At 37.3% G+C, this 21650-nt stretch overlaps 1 protein-coding gene across 1 annotated transcript; it reads right to left on the reverse strand.

Annotated features, from left to right (window-relative positions):
• Positions 1 to 590: 590 nt before the first annotated feature.
• LOC133072811 (mitochondrial fission factor-like) lies at positions 591 to 1505 on the reverse strand. Its single transcript, XM_061166349.1, has one exon. It carries the CDS (start codon positions 1305 to 1307, stop codon positions 651 to 653), a length of 657 nt encoding a protein of 218 aa, XP_061022332.1. The 5' UTR covers positions 1308 to 1505; the 3' UTR covers positions 591 to 650.
• Between the last annotated feature and the right edge of the window lie 20145 nt (positions 1506 to 21650).

Consider the following 21650-nt stretch of genomic DNA (forward strand, 5'->3'; position numbering starts at 1 on the left):
TGATGTTCAGCAAACTCCATATCCCAACGCAGAAAAATGAAATTGGAGTTTTATCTTACAACATATCAAAAAATAAACGCAAAATTGACTAAAGACCTAAACCTAAGACCTAAACTTCTAAAACTACTAGAAGAAAACATAAGGAAAAAATCTTCTTGATGTTAGTTTGGGCAATGATTTTTTGGATATGACAACAAAAGTACAGGCAACAAAAACAAATGAACAAACGGGACTGGACAGAAGTAGACAAAAGGGATTGCATCTAACTAAAAGCTTCTGCAGCTCGCAGCCTTAACATCATCTTCTTGGAAACCTCTGAATCATAAGAGACAAGTGGAGGAAGACGCAAACGCACAGGCTGAAGCACAAAAAGAGAAAAATGAAGTAAAGGTCCAAGTAAACTGCTAGCTGGCTTACAGGAGCAACAAAATGGAAAGCTGGAGACCAAGGACACTAGTAGAAAACGTTGGACTGGATGCTACTGTCTAGAATTGTCTGATTGAATCTAGGCCATCCATTGCCACGTAATAACTCAATCATAAACAATCTTTTAGGTAGGAATTATGATTTCAGTTTTTTTTTTTTTGAAGTTTGCAAATTCTTTATATTTCCAGCTGTTGAGACAATATTTCTGAGAGCTGAGGTTACCTCTAGCGGCGAAACCAGAGCCAGCTATTAAGCAGCCAGAATGCTACAGTAATTGAATACATGACCATTTCTCTTTTAGCCCATTCTTTGTTCTCCTCTTCCAGAAGTTGTAGACGTCTATTTAGTTTGTTTATCTGTCGTCTTAATGAAGCTGCATCTACAACTGTCATGTCTTCTGAAGTTCCTTCAATCATTGCATCTATATTTGAAATGCCATACATGGAGTCGGTTTTGACCAGCTGTGCATTTTGGCGAACAGCATTTTCACTCATAGAGCGTTCTCTTTTTAGCCTGCCAACTGCACGGATTTCTTCGTTTTGAGGGGTTGGAGCAGGTCTTTCTAAATCCAGAAAATTTAGCGGCCTTTCACTCAGTGTAAGCACACGTGGTGGTGTTTTTAGAGACAGAGGCTTAAAGGGAGTTGACTGTATAAGGTCAAGATCTGCTGGTCTTGAAAATGGAATGTCTTCATTATTTCCTGCTACCACAATTCTCTCTGGAACTTGCATGATCACGCTAGCGTTTGAAACTCCTTCTTGAAATCCTTGCTCCAGGTCAGCGTTTGGTGGTGCTACCTTTAATTTTTCCGGGACCCTCATTTGCTGACTAATACCTTCGGTGTATTCCATTTCATACTGAATTCGACTAATTTCCGCCATCTCAGCAGCAGTGGGAGAAGGAAAGGCTGCCCCATTCACTAAATGTGTACCAATTACTGCTTGCTCTTTGGCATTATCTGCTTCTGTGCTTCATATTAAATCCATTAACTTGCCTCAGTACGCACGTGCTGGATTTAGAGCCACTTTTGTCCCCCTGGGCCCGCTGGAGGGTCCCCGGCGAGGGCCGCTGCCCGCCGGCTCCCGATTTCAGTTTTTCACTTGAGACTGAAACAGAGATTACATTATTTTTCATATCACTTGACTAAGGTCAGAGCTACATTAACAAATCCAGAACCCACACTTGTAATCACATCACCCCATTCTTCAACACTGGACTACATTAACTTCTATACAATAGCAATTTAAAAAAAAATAACTTTAATTGGTGATTTTTCCTGAAAATAAAAATGAATCTTGTTCACTGGAGAACATTCTTGTAATCAAAAAAATATAATAAAATTATATTTTAAAAGAAAATAACCCAAAGAGGTTGAAATACTACAAATTGTACCAGTGTGGTAATAGAATTAATTGTGGAATTTTAGGACCCACAGAAAGAGAGCAGTAGACCTCATTATCAATTTATAAATCATGCTCCATGCTATAGATGATACTCTTCTTGATAATAAAGCAGCCACTACCTCAATATCATGTGATATTTTATGGATAAGTCTAGCTTCAACACCAAAAAGTAGGGCACCAGTAGTCAGAAACATCTCTCTATAGTTATTGTTCTTTGCTATGATTCACAAGAGTATAAAAGCTTAACATGCAAGGCATTTTTGTGCCAGCAAAGCATGTGATAACTTTTTCTGATAGGTTCTTCAATTGCTTAATTTTATTAAGAAAACATAGAAGAATATTAGAGTAGACTCAGGATGTATTTTTTAATTTTATATGATATAACTTGGATAACATGAATATAAAGATTGTTAATGCTAAGACTTCGGTTCTATCCTGGGTCAGGAAGTTCCCCTGGAGACAGGTTCCCCTGCAGGGATAGGCTACCCATTCCAATATTCTGGGCATCCCTGGTGGCTCAGATGGTTAAGAATTTGCCTACAATGCAGGAGACCTGGGTTTGATCCCTGGGTTGAGAAGGTCCCCTGGATGAGGGCATGGCAACCCACTCTATTTTTCTTGCCTGGAGAATCCCCATGGACAGAGGAGCCTGGTGGGCTACAGTTCATGGGGTCGCAAAGAGTCAGACATGACTGAGCAACTAAGCACAATGTTAAGACTAGGAAAAGATATTAGAATTGATCTAATTATATCTTTATCTTTTCTCACTCAGATATATTGTATATAAAAATCACATAGAAATTTCTAAACTTTTCTTATGAGTTCTGAATATGGTGATCTTATATGAAATATGGATCTACCCTGGAATGCTAAAAGGCCTCCATGAAGCACTAGAAAATTAAAAGAGCAAAACTTTAATTTTTTAGAATACTTCATATTCACTATGTAATTCACATAATAATATCAGCTATGTGTTACAGTGACCACAACAACTTAGGTAACTATCTTGTGAAAATAATTATAGAAGATATGTGTGTATATTATGTTTTAAAATACTAATATAGATATATATTCATCCATCTAACAATATAATGTTGAGGGCAATAACAGCCAGCCTATTAACATTTAGCAAGTGGTAGGTGCAAAATAAATAGTACACACTGAAAGTATGTTTTTCCAAAAATGACACTTTCATTATTCTTTATTGCAAAGGTTAAATGAAATAACAGAAATTGGCATGTGTGATATTTTCAATAATCTAAAATAGATTAGAATTGATTGAATGCATCTAAATGACATGAGATAAATCTATGGCTGATTCATGTCAATGTATGGCAAAAACCACTACAATATTGTAAAGTAATTAGCCTCCAACTAATAAAAATAAATGGAAAAAAAATTTTAAAAAGAAAAAAGGAAAAGTTTAAAAAAATAATAAATAAATGACATGAGATAAAACATGTTTCTAAACTAAATTAGGATGAAATCTACATCTAAATCTATCTAATGCATCCTAGGCTATAAATGAAACAGTAGACATGCAGTGATAAATTATGTCAGTATTTTCCAGGCCTTAGCTTCTTAAAAAACAAAGTTCAAGTAGATCTTTTGATCAAAGTCAGACTGAAAATCAAGTGTGAAGGATTTCAGCTGTTAGTCATGATTAGCGCTATTATGATATTTAACAGGAAAATTTTCACATACCAAAATAAAATCCCATAAGATTATTGGTATTTTTTGATCAATCTGAAATCAATGAAGTGAACTTCATCAATTATGTCATTCTGCCAAAATAATTAATTACAAAATGGGTCTCATCTTCAGAAAGCCTGCCACTTAACTTTATCTTTCTTACCACATGCATGGTGGGGAATTTAATCACAGAAGTATTCAAAAACAGTTATATAGAAATAAGTATTTTTATAAATTTCTACCTTCATCTTTGTATATGCTATAAACTGATGCCAAAATATCACAGATTGTATGTTATTTCTGAGTCTTTCCTGCTTATGTTCTCTGGAGTTCATGTAAAAGAAGTTCTTAATCTTTTAGGAATCATGGACCTATTTAGAATCTGATGAAAGCTTGATATTTTCCTTTTTAAAAATGTACATATTCACAGATGGCATCCAATTTCAGATAATCTATGGATACAGCTTAAGAACTTGTGTTCTGTAACAAATACTTGATTTTTCCAGAGGGGGTGTATGAAATGTGTTGGACTTCTCAAAGGAAAATTAATCAATGAGCTTATTGAATGGAATCTTAGAAGATTTGGGGGGGGGGGGATGGTGATTACATGATTACATATACCATGGGAAGTGGAGTTTATCTACCTATTGAGAGACATATCTCATTTCCATAGATGAATGCTTTTACATTGACAATGTGACCTCCACTGGCTTACTCATCTCTTTGGTGAAATGGCTTTTCCAAGTCTCTCATCACAGTCAATTCAAGTGGTTTAGTGGCTGTTAGCACAAGTCAAATGCTTTATCTCCCCCATCCATCCATTTATTAAACAGGTATTTAGGGGCTCTGTAACAATCTGGGAGGGGATGGGGAGGGAGATAGGAAGGAGGGTCAAGTGGGAGCAGGAATATGTATACCTGTGGTTGATTCTTGTTGATATTTGACAGAAAACACAAAAATCTGTAAAGCAATTATCCTTCATTCAAAAAAGTAAATTAAAAAAACTTATTTATTGAATACCTGTTACATGCTAGAATCTTCCCAGAATACTAGGCTTTGAGGATACAGGCACAAACAAAAAAATACAAGGTTCCCACTCTCATGCAGCTTGCTTTCTAGTGGAAAGGAAGAGAACAATGGCCAGCATGGTCAATCCTGTCCAACTCTTTGCAATCCCATGGACTGTAGCCCACCAAGCTCTTCTGTCCATGGAATTTTTCAAGCAAGAATACCAGGCTGGGTTGCCATTTCCTCCTCCAGGGGATCTTCCCAATCCAAGGATTGAACCCTGGTCTCCCACACTGCAGACAGATTCTTTACCATCTGAGCCCCCAGGGAAGCCCCCAGAGGAATAATCAAACAAGCAAACAATAGCAAAGATAATTTCAGACTAATGATAGGTTCATGATGATGATAAATGAAGGTCATGGAATAGATAAGCCATGGGAGGTGAAAGGAAAGACTCTAGAATGTGATATTGATCTGAAATCTCAAAGGGGACCATCAAGAAAAGGGCCCTGAGATGAGCGCATGCTTGGCTTATTCAAGAAACATTTATGAACAGTATCACTAGAGTATTCTAAAGGTAAGATAAAGTTGGGTGGGTAGTGGGGTACAGACCCTGTAGGACCTTGCATATTATTAAAAAGATTTTGAATTTTATTCTAAATGTGATGAGAGGCCATTAAAGGATTTCAAGCAGAGAAGTGGCTAGCATAACCAGATTTGTATTTTTTTAAAGATGATTTTGCCTAATATGACCTTAGACTCGACTGTAGCCACACTAGAGAATGCAGCAAATTCCATTCAGGGAAGATAAATGAAAATTTCTACTACTAATACCAAGTGAAGCAAGTTACAGTCTGTAAGTAAAAAGTTATCTTACAACTAACAACATATATTTTTTGAGATTAGCTATTAACTATTAATTTATAATAATGTGAGATATAAAAAAATCTCTGGTTCTATCGATATCTTATTGAAAGCTCTAACTTTCCATTTGTCCAATAAGTAATTATTGAACAACTTCCTTACTCAGTTATTGGTTCTAGCCTAGTGGTTTTCAAACTATCTGTGGAGAAGGCCCAGTGTTTCCATGTTGACCAATATTTTTACAAAATACAATAAAAATAAAGACATAAAGACAAGCTTAATTTATTATCATCAGGTTCAACAAACATATAAAATTACATAAAATTTCAATAGATGTACTCAGGAGAAACATAATCAAAGCAGAGAAAAAGAATTACAAAGAACTGCAAAACTAAGTGATTTCTAACACACTTGTAGTTTTTTGTCATTCCACAATAGTAACTGAAGACTATGTGAGGAAATAGCAATTTCCCATATGAAATGCCACTTCACACACTTCAAAGAAACACTAAGGTATCAATACTTAATGTTTTAGTGCAATAAATGAGCTTGCTTCTTGCTTGTCAAATTATCTAATCGAGGTTGGATTGACAGCAATGTATTTCTAAACAGCTGCTTCTTGTTTTTAATAACACTCAAAAGTAGAGAAACCAGTCTTGCAGAAGAATATCAATAGGAATGCAAAAGATTTTAAAGCAATTCTGGCAAGCTCAAGATACTTACTTTTAACTTTTACACAAAATGAGGCAAGTGATATATTTTCAAAATTAATCCTCAATCCCTCATCATAGATATAACAAATGACTCTCTAAAAGCCTAAACTAAACTAAAGCCTAAACTGTCTATTCTCATCCAATGACTATAGTCGTAGCTTATGAGTCAACTGATCATGAAGTAGGATGTTGCAGCAATGTCAAAAAATTACTGTAGAAGTTTCCAAATCCTTACTTCAACTTTTGCCTGTTTCTCCTCACAGTTCTTAGACCCATACCCACTTATGAACTTCAGTTTGAAGAGCACTATTCTAGATTACCCTTTCTATGAACAACAACAAAAAAAAACCTATATGTTTTCAAAATCATTAAACTCACTGTAGAGGGATGCTTCCTACTCATCAGTGTTATAGATCACAAATAATAAAAATAGCAGCAACAAAAGTCAGTGTTAACTTAGAGGGATTTCTCTCCAGATAAAAAAGGATTTGGGGTAATTCATGTCTCTGACAACCTGGCTCTATTTCTGATGTCTGGGATTTGTTGTAACAAAGAGTTTCCTGCAATGATCATCTATTTAGAAGTACTCAGAGACTTTTCTTGCTTCACTCCTCTCTAAAACAAGCAAGGAAAAAAAAGAAAAACACAAAACACACATATATATTAATTTAGCATATAACAAAAAACCTTATAATTTCAATTTTTATTAGGTCAAGTGAGTATTTATAAAAATGGAACTAAAATCGCTGGTTGGCTACACTTGGCTCATACTAGTTTGAGAGAACCAATAACATGCATTGTCTTCCCACTCAGTATTCAATGACATCGGGTTGGTAGTTGAAATCAGCCATGGTGAAAGTACTTACACCGTGGAGATTAACAAACACCATTAGTCAAGTTTTTTTTTTTTCTTTCTAGAGAGCTGGTTATTAAACATTTACTAGTAATAACTGGTTGTGATTAATATTAACTTCAAATTTCTTTAGAGTAAGAAAAATCACTGAAGATGGTGACTGCAGCCATGAAGTTAAAAGATGCTTGCTCCTTGGAAGAAAAGCTATGACCAACCTAGTCAGTATATTAAAAAGCAGAGACATTACTTTGCCAACAAAGGCCCATCTAGTCAAAGCTATGGTTTTTCCAGTGGTCATGTATGAATGTAAGAGTTGGACTATAAGAAAGTTGAGCACCAAAGAATTGATGCTTTTGAACTGTGGTGTTGGAGAAGACTCCTGAGAGTCCCTTGGACTGCAAGGAGATCCAACCAGTCCATCCTAAAGGAGATCAGTCCTGGGTGTTCATTGGAAGCACTGATGCTAAAGCTGAAACTCCAATACTTTGGCCACCTCATGCGAAGAACTGACTCATTGGAAAAGACTCTGATGCTGGGAAAGATTGAGGGCAAAAAGAGAAGTGGGTGACAGAGGATGAGATGGTTAGATAGCATCACCAACTCAGTGGACATGAGTCTGAGCAAACTCCGGGAGACAGTGAAGGACAGGGGAGGCTGGCATGTGGCAGTAAGTGGGGTCACAAAGATTCAGACAAAACTTAGCAACTGAACAACAAAAGAAAAAAAGTCTTCCTGGGTTACATAAAATAATCTGTCATTCAGGATAAATTTATATCATAGATACACATGCCAAATCACAAAATTAGAAATAGGTATACAAGAAGAATAATAGTATATGTTTGTTTATGCCTGTAAAATTGTTTTCAAATGTGATTTCATAATTATCTTTACATTGGCCATAATATACTAGAAAAAGTTCAATAATTTATTCTAGATAACAGCAAAATCTACAGCTAGTGAAAAGCTTTTCGAAGCAATAGGAGAGGAGAATTCACATATCACTAGACAGGTGAAGGCTGTGTTACTGAAAATATTAATAACAGCATTCTCATTTCCAACAACAGTATTAAAGATACAGCTCATGCTTACTTCTATAAACAAAGAGCAGGCTACACTAAAGCAACTTAAATCCATTACTTGGAAATGAAATAAATTTTTAAAACAGAATCTTTTTTAAAAGAAGCCAGAAAATGATAGTTGTAAGGATCTAAACAATGGTGAAAGAGTGGATAAATGTTACCAAACAACATTTAAAGAAACAAGCAAATTGCCTTGCTAGTTAGAGTGAGGTTCCAAAGAAGTTAAGGACAGGTTCAGTTCAGTTCAGTTGCTCAGTCGTGTCTGACTCCTTGCGACCCCATGAATCGCAGCATGCCAGGCCTCCCTGTCCATCACCAACTCCTGGAGTTTACCCAAACTCATGTCCATCGAGTCAGTGATGCCATCCAGCCATCTCAACCTCTTTCGTCCCCTTCTGCCCCTACCCCCAATCCCTCCCAGCATCAGGGTCTTTTCCAATGAGTCAATTATTCGCATGAGGTGGCCAAAGTATTGGAGTTTCAGCTTTAGCATCAGTCCTTCCAATGAACACTCAGGACTGATCTCCTTTAGGATGGACTGGTTGGATCTCCTTGCAGTCCAAGGGACTCTCAAGAGTCTTCTCCAACACCACAGTTCAAAAGCATCAATTTTTCGGCACTCAGCTTTCTTTATAGTCCAACTCTCACATCCATACATGACCACTGGAAAAACCATAGCCTTGACTAGACGGACCTTTGTTAGGTCACTCTAAACTGTGATCCTAGATGGAACATTTAGTCTGACTAAAACATGAAAGCCTAGAGCCACTACAATGAATGACTTACTGGTAACCGACAAATTCATCATTCATGATTCCTGGGGGCAGTGGGACAGTAGCCCAGTTTTTGACACAAGGGGTTTCATAAATCATTAACCTCTATCTTATTTGTAGTCATCTCTTCTCCTAATCAAGCAAAAGCATGGTGGAAACCAAACTGGAAATAACAATTCCAAACTTTAGAGTAAACTGTTTTTCAAAAATAATGAATGATGTTTACAACAAAAATGTTTACCACATTAGCCTCATCTGCACCTTCCAACATTATCTGTTCAAAAGAAATCATCTTAAGGATTGATATATTTTCCCTTGAAGAGTTATCTTTTTTATGTAATTTGAATCCGAGTTGATTTTCACAGCCCAGCAGAAACAGGATCTTACGGGTAGATAAATGTTACTTAAAACAATGAAATAGAGAATTAAGAAGATATTCTTAATTAGAATTAAGAAGATATTCTTATCATAGTATATCCACCCTTTCCATTTTGTAAGGATTTGCTTACACTGAAAATTATTTTTTAAATAAATTTGACTAGGAATCAAAAGTCCACTTCTTTTTAAAATCATATGACAGGTGATCTCTCTAGTCTGTTTCTTGCTTTCTTTTCTCGTTCAGGGAAGAAAAACCTCCATCAGAGTGCTGCTCATAAGCCATCGCATGTGTGTCTGTGGATGTGTGTGTGTGTTCAGTTGTGTCTGACTCTTTGTGACCCCACAGACTGAAGCCCGCCAGGCTCCTCTGTCCATGGGATTTTCCAGGCAAGAATACTGGAGTGGGTTGCTGTTTCCTTCTCCAAGGGATCTTTCTGACAAGTCATGCAATCCACGTGTCTTGTGTCTCCTGCCCTAGTGGCAGATACTTTACCACCGAGCCACTTGGGAAGCCCATAAGCTACTCAGTAGTCTTAAGTGAGCTGTATCAGTTGATTCCCTGACACCTGCAGCCTTTTAATCATTCCCAGTGATGGCTGAGTGCCCCATGGTTTTATCAACTATCTGTATCTTCCTTGAACATTTATTAGTTTCAGACAAAATAAGGTTTATGTCAATATTAGCATCAACAATATTCATTTAGCACCTACAAAAAATTTTAATTAAAATATGAAAAATGTTCCAAATTTCAATCATTGTAAACACCAAAGAAAAACAAGATGTCCTCTCCATTTTTGGATCTCCCTGTTTTTGAATCATAAATTTTTTAAGTTGAAAATTATAATGACAAGTATATATTCCTGGGATTTTCAAAAGGCTGCATAGTTGTCATCAATTGATAATAACCTCTTCATTTGAAATGGTTTTCTTATCACAGGATTAGGACACACCTGCCACTAAGTAATATCAGTAAATAAGATCAAATCTTAATAAAAAAGCCTTCTGTGTTTAAGTTGCAAGAGGTGTGCCCTCAAGAGTAATTATATATTCATAAGCCATAAACTTAGCTTCATCTATTTCTTTATATTTTGGGAGCTAACAAAAAAATCTCACCACATTTAATTTTTGAATGGCTGTATTTTTCCTGCATTGTCACATACCATCCCCACATGAAGAATGAACTATTACTATTTCTATTTTATGGATGAAGCAATGGGGACAGGATATAAATGACTTTAAGTTGAAGCCAGTGCTCATTTACCATCCCCAAAATCCTAGGACTCTCAAGAATTATGCTACATCTACTCTGTGTCTGCTCTATAAATTGAACAACAAAGCTTGGCTGACAGTACATCTGTTTACAATTTGGTTTACTGGAAGTTTTAAGGCCACTGTTGAGACCTGTTGCCCAGAAAAAAACATATATATATATTACTGCTCATTGACAATACACCAGGTCATCCAAGAATGTTGATGGAGATATACAAAATTAATGTCATTTTCTTTCCTGCTATCACAACATTCATCCTGCAGCCCATGGATCAAGGAGCCATTTTGACTGTCAAGTTTTATGATTTAGGAAATGTAGGTTATAAGGTTATAACTGGCATAGATGTTAATTCCTCTGATAAATCTGGGCAAAATTCACAGAAAACCTTCTGGAAAGGATTCACCATTCTAGATGTTACTAAGAACATTCATGATTCATGGGAAGAGGTCAAAATATCAACATTAACAGGAGTTTGGAAGAAGTTGATTCCAACTCTCAAGGATGACTTTGAGAAGTTCAAGACTTCAGAGGAGTAGTTAAAAGTGTTTCAAATTCCACCACTGCAGAGGTGGCGGAAATAGCAAGAGAACTAGAAGTGGATCTGGATGATGTGAGTGAATTACTGCAGTCTTGCTATAAAACTTTAATGGATGAGGAGGTTCTCCCTATGGAAGACCAAAGAATGTTATTTCTTGAGATGAAATCCTCTGCTGGTGAAGACTGTTGAAATGACAATGAATGATTTAAAATATTACATAAAATTAGTTGAAAAGCAATGGCAGGGCATGAGAGGATCGGCTCCAATTTTGAAAGAAGTTCTACTGTGGGTAAAATGCTATCAAACTGCTTCTCATGCTACAGAGAAATCATTCATGAAAGAGAGTCAGCTGATGCAGCAAACTTCATTGCCTTAAGAGTTGCCACAGCCACCCCATTGTTCAACCACCATAACCTGATAAGTCAGGAGCTATCAATATCAAGACAAGATCTTCTACCAGCAAAAATTATGACTTTCTAAAGGCTCAGATAACGGTTAGCATTTTTTAACAATAAAGTATGTTTTAATTAGAGTCTTCCTGGTAGCTCAGTGGTAAAGAATCCATCTGCCAATGCGGGAGACATGGGTTCAATCCCTGGGTAGGGAAGATTCCCTGGAGAAGGAAATGGCAGTCTACTCCATTATTCTTGCCTGGGAAATCCCATGGACAGAGGAGCCTGGCAGTCCATGGGGCTGCAAAAGAGTTGGACATGACTTAGCGACTACACAAGAAGTTTTTAATTAAGGCATGTACATCAGTGTCTTAGCATCCTATTGCCCACTTGATAGACATTAAGTATCATGCAAACATTACTTTTATATACACTGGGAAACCAAAAAATTTGTGACTCATTTTATTGCAATATTTACTTTATTTGCTTTGGGTTAAAACCAAACCCACAGTATCTCCAAGGTATGCCTGTAATCTAATAGACTGCACTGTACTTGACCATATATGAAAGAGCCAATATAAGACACAACCAGTCATATTGACAATTCAGTACTTACTAGGTAAAGAAAACTAAAAACTAGATCTCTTTTGTCACATTAAAGTTACTTGCTTGCAGCTAGACTTTAAAAAATAATTTGAAACACTTTTTACTTAATGAAAATGTATTTTCTATTATAAACTAATTCATGTGTTCTGTGAAAAATTCAGACAATATGATATAAAAGTCATCTTGAACATTAATCTTGTTTCTAGTTTTCTAGGTAAATCTTACTTTGCCCTTGTAAAGTATGTGCTTTTAGAGCATCTTCTAAGTTCCTAAGTAATCATAAAATCTCAAAATTATAAATGGAAAAATGAATAAATTGTGATCTTTAGACAAAGTAATGCTTGTGGAGACAGAGAAAAAATAAATTCCACTGCCATTGAACAGAAAGTATGTATTGTTTATTCTTGCTTCTCTAATCCATCTGTTTATTATTTCTAAACTCAATTACTTTAATCTATGACTATTTGGAGTTACTGGAAGTAATTTTTTGCCATAATCACCCATTTCATTTTTATTTTTAAATTTACTTTACCCATAAGAAAATAGCTATTACAACAAAACAGAAAGCTCATGCGGCAATTTGCACAAATTGCTGGACTTATAATACTTTGAAGAGATCAGATTTTAGATCTCTATCATTGATTCTCACTTTAAGCGCATATTAGAATTATCCAACAGAAGGCAATGGCACCCCACTCCAGTACTCTTGCCTGGAAAATTCCATGGATGGAGGAGCCTGGTGGGCTACAGTCCATGGGGTCCCGAGAGTCGGACATGACTGAGCGACTTCACTTTCACTTTTTACTTTCATGCATTGGAAAAGGAAATGGCAACTCATCCACTATTCTTGCCTGGAGTATCCCAGGGACAGAGGAGCCTGGTGGGCTGCCATCTATGAGGTTGCACAGAGTCGGACACGACTGATGCAACTTAGCAGCAGCAGCAGAATTATCTAAAGGGCTTGTCAAAACACAGATTGCTAAGCCCCCATGTCTAGTCTTTCTGAATTCATAGATATGGGACTGAAATAAGAGAATCTGTATTTTGAACAAGTTCCCAGGCAATAGTATTGGGGCTTGCAAAGACCATATTTTGAGAACTAGTGATCTATATAAGGCATTAAACATGATTTCAGAGCTCATCTTTCTAAGATTTATTGTCACTTGGTCTTGATTTTAATGGACAATTCAGTACTGTATATATAGTAGCTTTCAGTAAATGCTGTTAACTGATCAATTCTAAAATTAAATATAAAATAAATTGAGTTGTAAATCTATCAGTTATTAAATAGCCCATTCCCCCGCCATACTTTGCCAGTTGAGAAAATCTTGGCCAAGTTTTCAGAGAGCATAGATACATCAAACACTCTTTGGATACAGAATCTTTCTACCTATGAAGTTTCTTTTCAATGCACTTTTATTTTATTTGCTGACAGTAACAGTCACAGTCATCCTAGTCCAGGGAATATAAAGGTAAAATAAAATATGCTCAGTGAAACACCAGTAAAGTTGATGATTAGATTGCTGACTCCAAAACTTTTTTTTAGAACAATATTTTGGTAATAGCAGAGAATGATTTTTGGAACAAAATAAATCACAGCTTGATTTTTTAGTTTTAGAATAACATTAAGCTTGTGTTGCTAAAATCTGCAATGTGTCTATTAGTTTGTTTTGATATCTTTTACCCTGCATGATTAATTTAAGCAAGACACTTCTTTTGTTTCCAGCCCTACAGTGAGATGTTTAAGTCCTTTCCCATAGTTGCACAAGCTCTACCAAATTTTGAATTTTTGTTGAAATATCAGTGGAACTGGGAGAAAATATTTAATGATTTTTCTTTTTCCTTTGTCAATATGTTATGGCATTCACATGACTCCCTCTGGTGGCAAATGCAATATGGAATGTTAATCTTTTTCAAGAAATGTACATTTATACATTTCTCTTCCTATAAAGTCAATAATTCCTCCCCTCTGCCTGAAGTTTTCTTCTCTATCTTAATGCTACCCACAATCTAATGTGACCATTGGAAGTCATCAAAAATTATTAGTTCAATCAATACAAAGACTGCATCTCTTTGTCAAACAATCACCCTGGAAAATAGTGTCAAATTATTTTTGTAGCTTTTTTATAATCACACCAGAATAGTAAAACACTAAAGCAATTGATTAGAAAATAACTCCCCAAACTCAACCTCAATTCTTTTAAACATAGTCCATTAACAGTCATATATAAACTTAGTCTAAGAAACTTAAGTATTTGCATTCAGGAAATACCCTCAGAGCTCCATACAAATACGATGTAGAATCATGCAGAGATGAATCTGAATTCTACCTCTGACACCTGATGGAAGAGTAACCCACATCAGGTTATGCAACTGCTAAAAGACATGATTTTCATACCCATAAAATGGAATAATATCTACTTTATGAAATTTATAAGAATTAAGACAATGCACTTAAAGACCTGTCCCTGTGTCTAACATTAAAGAAGACACTAGCTATTATTATAGTTATTCCTTTTAATTAAGGAGCCAAACACCTCTCAAATGTATTATCTACAGGAATTATTACCAACTGCCCCCTTGCCTGCACCCTGTCTCACAAGGATCATTTCAATTATACCATTTTATGATGCCTGCATCTGTGTACTCTCACTGTCCTCTTGTTCACCAGTCAGGGCCCCAAGAGAAAAAAAAAAGATGTCACGGAAAGCTACATAATTTGAGAAGAGCTTAATAATGAGAATATTTACAAAAATTGGTTGGGTCTAAAGGAAACCATAAGGGTGATGCAGTACCTTGGAAGTTACCTCCCCTAGGCCATAACAGGCTAGAGTAGTGAGCTGTTACCCGACCTGAAGAGGAGAGCTACATGGATAGGGTTGCCAGACACTCGCTATAGGCTCTGTTGGATGCCAGCCTGTAGTGACCACACTGGGAGGGATCCGTGGGAACTGGCATCTCACCCTCACTCTTCTTTCCTCTGATCACTTACAGGTATTTCCCATTGGCCACATTTACCTGGAAGCCAGAGGGCAAAGCTGATTAGCTTGTAAGGGGCAGCTTCCCAAAGCCCAGTGTAGCAGCAAGAAAGGCAGAGGGGGAAATGGAGATGCAACAAAAGAATTCAAGCACATCCTGCAAACCCAGTTTTAATTTTACTACAGTGGCCATCATCTCCTGCCTGGATTATTTCAGTGTCCTGCTAACTGGTCTCTGACTCCAATCTTGCCTCCTTCTTGTCGTTTATTCACACAAGACAGAGTGATCTTTCTAAAAGTGTAAATCTGCTTATGTCACTTCCCTAATAAAGTTATCCAATGGCTCTCCCATTGTTCCTGGGACAAATTCCAAACCACTTAACATGAGTTTTACTAGGGCTTTGACTATCCAGCCTTGAAGATTTCTCCAGTCTCATTACTCACTGTTTTCCTGGTCACTTCCCACATAAACTGAAGGGAATTTAAGTCCTCTAATAAGTCAAGCTCACTTTCTGATCTATCTGCATGATGGTCCTTTTGCCTGAGTGCTTTTTGCCACCATCTCTGCCGGTTTAGCTCAAGACTACCTCCCAAATGTCTCCTCCTCTAGGGAGTTTCCTCCATCCTCCCAGAATTAGGTCATATGTCTTCCTGGAACAGCTCCATCTGCTCCAGACATGGCACTAATACATTATTTTAATTGCCTCTTTACTTATCTATTCCCCCCTAGAGAATCTAGGCTACTTAAGCACAAAAGATTATATTGTTCATCATTGTCACCCTGCCTCCAACCCAGGTTTGGCATCATGCAGGCACCTAGGGAACATTTACTGAATGATTAAATAAACTAAGAGGAAAAAAGTCCAATCTCTTAATCAAAACTTTCAGACTCTCTGAAACCTACATGACATTACCTAGCCACCCTCACCTTATATTGATCCTATCTCCAATATCTATTTCCCCCATTCCCACTTCAATCATGAACTCATCTGTCCAACAATTTTTCTTCTCTAGGGAGGAAATTAAAGGTCCCTTTTCCTTCCTTACTCCATCTCCTAAAAAATGAATTAGAATGTAGGCCTCCCATTCTATCTCCAAGGAGAAGGAATGTGTTCCTTGATTACAACACAGTACAAGAAGGTAGAGTATTAAAAAGACTGAAAGATTACTCAAGTATAAAGATGGTTCCTTGGGGCTTTTTTTTTTTTCTTCCAGGAGACTGAAAGGTCAGGCAGGTCTCCAACCTGCCCCTCTGTTTTCGCGCAATGAGGATGATAAGCCTGCAAGTCCTTCCCTTCCCCCACATCACACATAGGCACTGAGGCAAATCCTCCATCTCTTACACGCTCTTTACACTCTTCTGTGTCTTGCTATCATATTGGCTCACAAACCACATTGGAGTTGTAGGTAATCCAACCTCCCAGGGTCTACCATTGAGGTTTAATGCTAAGTTCTCACATTATAAGCGAGGGTTAGCTTACCTGATTTCCATTGTGTGAATTGCTTGCTTGGATCTCAAGCATCAGGTACTTCATTTGAGGTAACTCAGATATTTCTGTGAACTAGAAAAATACCATCTTGTCAGTTTTTAAAGTTGTTGCTGTTTCAATTTTTTTCTTTTTTAAATACCATAGGTACATGGTAAAAAATTCAAAACTGTATAGTGAGGTAAGTGTCTTTCCTTCCCAGGTTCTGTCTTCTGGGAATTAGAAGTGTCTGCTGTTTATAGTTTACTACTATAATATCAATCTCAGAACTGATTGAGTATTCTAGTGGCAGACGACAGGTGGGAAAACAGGCAAGTGTCCTCAGACAAATTATCACAAGCCCAGGTTTGATTTGGGGGGAACTTTAATCTTTTTAACCCTGGAAATGTTATGAGGCTGACAGTACAGAGATAACCAGGATGCAAGGAGAGCTTGGTCAATGCCAAGGCAAAAGGCAGGTCCAATTATTAGAATATGAGTATGAGGCCAAAGTTAGATTACTCACACAGATGACCCCGAATCCCACCACCACCAGCCATAACTACTCCTCACATCTCCCCAGGTCAGGAACATGAAGTAAGTTTCAGAGGCTAGAAAATCATGGTGGAAGGAAGGTAAGCACAGCAGTAGGAAACAGTCATTTTTACACTGATATATGATTCCCAAAGTATTTCCTTTTGATTTGTGTGTTTGTCTTGTCTATCAGTTAAACCATGAACACCTTGAAGCTAAGTACCAAGGTTTTCCCTATATTTGTTCTCTGTAATAAACAACATTTTACCTAATTTCTGTGTACCCACTACTCGAATTAAAATTTTATCTATCAAAAAATTTACTGTCTGAAGTAGAATGTGCTGGTCACTCAGTCATGTCTGACTCTTTGCAATTCCATGGACTTCTCCAGGCAAGAACACTGGAGTGGGGAGCCATTCCCTTTTCCAGGGGATCTTCCCAACCCCTGGATCAAACCCAGATCTCCCGCATTGCAGGAAGATTCTTTTACCATCTGAGCCACTTCCCCCCAAAATTACAAGTGTTTCTGAAAACTGGAATGAAGCTATTTTTCTGGTATACACACCTTTTGCCTGTAAGTAGCCAAAAGCAACCAGATTACTTTGACTCAAAAGTCATGATTGAACTGAACTCCCCCATTTTGACCTTGAATCAAAATGTCAGCAATATGATTAAATGACTGTTTAGAGTAAAAAATAATCACTTCTGGGAGGTCCAGTATGATTAAGATCTGATTGTTCTTCACAATTTTGCATTCTTTTCTGCAGTTTTTATATATACTGTGATTGGATACACCAGAACAATGTAATATCATCCAGAGTGACATCAACCTCAATGGAACCCATTAGACTACTTATGAAAAACCTTCCATGAAGCCTGAAATACCTTCCAGGTGTGCTCCTCAGAAAAATGTGAGTTTTAATGTCTAAATTATTAGGAGTTGAGGGCTTCCCTAGTGGCTCAGATGGTAAAGAATCCACCTGCAAGCCAGGAGACCTGGATTTGATCCCTGGTTAGGAAGATCCACTGGAGAAGGGAATGGCAACCCACTCTAGTATTCCCGCCTGGAGAATTCCATGAACAGAGGAGCCTGGTGGGCTACAGTCCTTGGATATAGTTAAACGACTAACACCTTCACTTTAACTTTACTAGGAGTGAAATAAAATAAATAACACTTTTTATTATCACTTTCACTTTATAATGCTCAAAGAAACAGCCCTTCCACTATAACCCATTATCTCCCATTACTCTCCTCTCTGACCCATTTCACTCTAGCTTCAAAGGGGCCAGGCTTGCCTCAAAAAACATTAAAACCATTGCATTCATTGCCTTTGCCCTCTGGGTATTCTTGCCTCAGATAGCCACATGGCTGACTCCCTCCAGCTCGCGTCCTCTATGTTCTGTGTGGAGCCACCTTCTCTGACCACAGAGAAATCTATTGTTTTATGGCACCTATGCCAATTTGTGTCTATTCATTATTTACTTCTTTTGTCTAACTGAAATTTCTGTCAAGACAAGGACTTTATTTTATTCCCCACTGTCTGTAATAGATAGCCATTTGGGACCAGCTATATGTCAAAAACAATTTTAAAGGACATGGTTATGAAAGGAGTTTACATTATAGAAGAGTGAGAGGTAGACAGACAATAAAAGTACACAAGTAAAATAGCATAATAGTTCAGGCAGTACCCAATGCTTTGAAGGAAATAGAACAAGGGAATGTGATAAACAGTGACTAGCGGTTCAGTTCAGTCAGTTCAGTTGCTCAGTAGTGTCTGACGCTTTGCGACCCCATGGTCTGCAGCACGCCAGGCTTCCCTGTCCACCACCAACTCCTGGAGACTGCTCAGACTCATGTCCATTGAGTTGATGATGCCATCCAACCATCTTATCCTCTGTCATCCCCTCCTCCTCCTGCCTTCAATCTCTCCCAGCATCAGGGTCTTTTCCAATGAGTCAGTTCTTTGCATCAGGTGGCCAAAGTATTTGAGTTTCAGATTGACTGGTTGGATCTCCTTGCAGTCCAAGGGACTCTCAGAGTCTTCTCCAACACCACAGTTCAAAAGTATCAGTTCTTCGACACTCAGCCTTCTTTATGGTCCAACTCTCACATCCATACATGACTACTGGAAAAACTATAGCTTTGGCTAGATGGACCTGTGTTGGCAAAGTAAGGCCTCTGCTTTTTAATATGCTGTCTATGTTAGTCAGAGCTTTTCTTCCAAGCAGCAAGGGTCTTTTAATTTCATGGCGCAGTCATTTTTGAGCCCAAGAAATAAAGTCTGGTACTGTTTCCATTGTTCCCCCATCTATTTGCCATAATGTGATGGAACGAGATGCCATGATTCTAGTTTTCTGAATGTTGAGTTTTAAGCCATCTTTTTCACTCTCCTCTTTCACTTTCATTGAGAGGCTCTTTAGTTCTTCTTCACTTTCTGCCTAAGGGTTGGAGGGTTAATTTAAGTGGTCTGGTGGGGAAGATCTCTCTAAGGAAGTAACATGATTTGAGATGAAAAGTATTGACATATGAAAGAGACAGCCATGAGTGGTCCTGGTGAGCACTCCAGAAAGAGAAAACAAAGTGCAAAGAACCCAGATCAGGAATATCTTTGACATAAAGAAGCATAAAGAAGTTCACTGTGTCTCGAGCTTCATGAATGACAAGGATGAGACGAAATGGGAATGGCAGGCAGAGGGCAGTTCATACAGAGCATTGTAGATCATGCTGAAACATTAGATTATCTTGTTGAATAGATAATAGGTGAGCAAGAACAGAATCAGCAGGGAGGTGTATCCTGGCATTGTTACGGGAGATAACAATGACTTGGATCTTGTGTAGGTAGAGAGAAGTGGAAAAATGAAGATAGGTAGTAGAACTGGAGATAGCAGAGGTAACAACGTGCTGATGGACAGAATGTATGCAGTGAAAGAAAGAGGATTGAGGGATGACTCCTACACTTTGGTCCAAACTTATTTGGTGGATGGATGGCATTTCCACTCACTAAGGCAAATATTCAGTGCTTGTCACATCATAAGTGTTTAATAGTTATTGAACACACCAATCAATACTGAGCTTCTAGGTGAAATTTTGTTTGAACCAAAAGCAGTTCTGATGAAAACAGAGGTTGGAAACTACTGCAGTTAGAGAGATTAGAGTTGTACACACTAGCTTTAATACCATTTGGCTGAGTTGGAGGTGATGGCTCTTCTAATACAATTTCCTTTAAGGATGCCTCAGACAGAGTAATAATGGGTACATGCATTCAGAGCTGGCTTCTGGTATAATGAGGGTAATAGGTAGTCCTTAACAGGTTTGAAGATTATACCCTATGAAGCAAGAGCAGTTTGGTTATGAAGTTCTCACTTGTGTGAAAAATGGCTTAGTCAAATACTGTACAGGTTGATGTTGATTAACAAGGAATTATAAAAACTAAAAAAATCAAAGAGTGAACAGAAGTTTTAATTTCATCTAGGGAAGATGACTGTGTCCCCTAAATTATTTAAATCCTTTTTAATAAAGTAAGTTGAGACCTTCTAGGCATGCCAGTTTCGTAGGAGGTTGATCCCTAGAAATTGGATGGGGGGTGAGAGACTTTGTAATAATAGCAAAGTCCTTTATTGAGGGTCTTGTAAATCATACCACAGAAGCAGTTATCTTCTTTTTATTTTTTTAATTTCTCATGTATTTTATTGAGATCTTTATTTCTCCACGTGGCTTTTGTTTGTGTGTGTTTTTTCAATCCTTATTCAAATTCTTTCCCCACTTAGGTTATTGCAGAATATTGAGCAGAGTTCCCTGTACTTTAACAGTACTCAAGGCCACCCTTGGGTCTGATTGATTGAACAAAGTTATCATGTTTAGAGAGTTATCTACCTTGCAGAACTGCTGGCAGAGAAGTTAGAGCAGAACCAAAAGTAAATACTTTATCTCCTGATCAACACTGGAACTTTAGGTTGCTCAGACCTGGGTAATCTAGAACCCCGCTGGCACTGACCAGGCAGCTAATGGGAATAGCGGCAGCCACACAGCTGCCCAGGATAGAAACCTACTGGGGCATCTGCAGTTGAAGGCTATAGATGTCCACCGGTGTGTCCTCTCAGGAAAGTTAGAACTCAATTTCAGCAGGATTATGAGGTTTAATTGATTGGTGTTGCTAAAGTGTATACTATCTAGTTGTAGAGTTTGTAGTCTTAGCTTTGTAGCTTTAGGATTGAGTTATTTTTCTCCCAAGGGAGACATGTGCAATTTTCTTAAGTGATAGCTTTAACCTAATACCCTTAGTGGTTAAAATCTTGATACTTGAAAGTTAATGGGTTTCTAACAAGCTATTCCAAACATATGCATAATTTGTTTTGTTTTCTTTTTCATGGTAGTTCCACCTTAAGGTTGAATTGGATAAAACAAAAGAAATGCAAATTTCTTCTTCAGAATTTGGTTTCTGAGATAATATCAAGTGCCAGACTGTATTGTTAAAAACAACGGCATTTTCATTTTCATTGAAAAATGCTATCATTTTCTGGCCATAAGAATTAACTGTACTGAATTTAAATTCTACCACTTTGTAGCTATGTAAACTCAGGCAAGTTATTTAATTTCTGTGTCTTAATTTCCTCATCTATAATACAGAAATAATAATAATTGTGACTATTAAATGAGATAATGCAGAAATGAGTTAA

The sequence above is a fragment of the Dama dama genome, chromosome 18 (assembly GCF_033118175.1).
Source record: "Dama dama isolate Ldn47 chromosome 18, ASM3311817v1, whole genome shotgun sequence".
Lineage (NCBI taxonomy): Eukaryota > Metazoa > Chordata > Mammalia > Artiodactyla > Cervidae > Dama > Dama dama.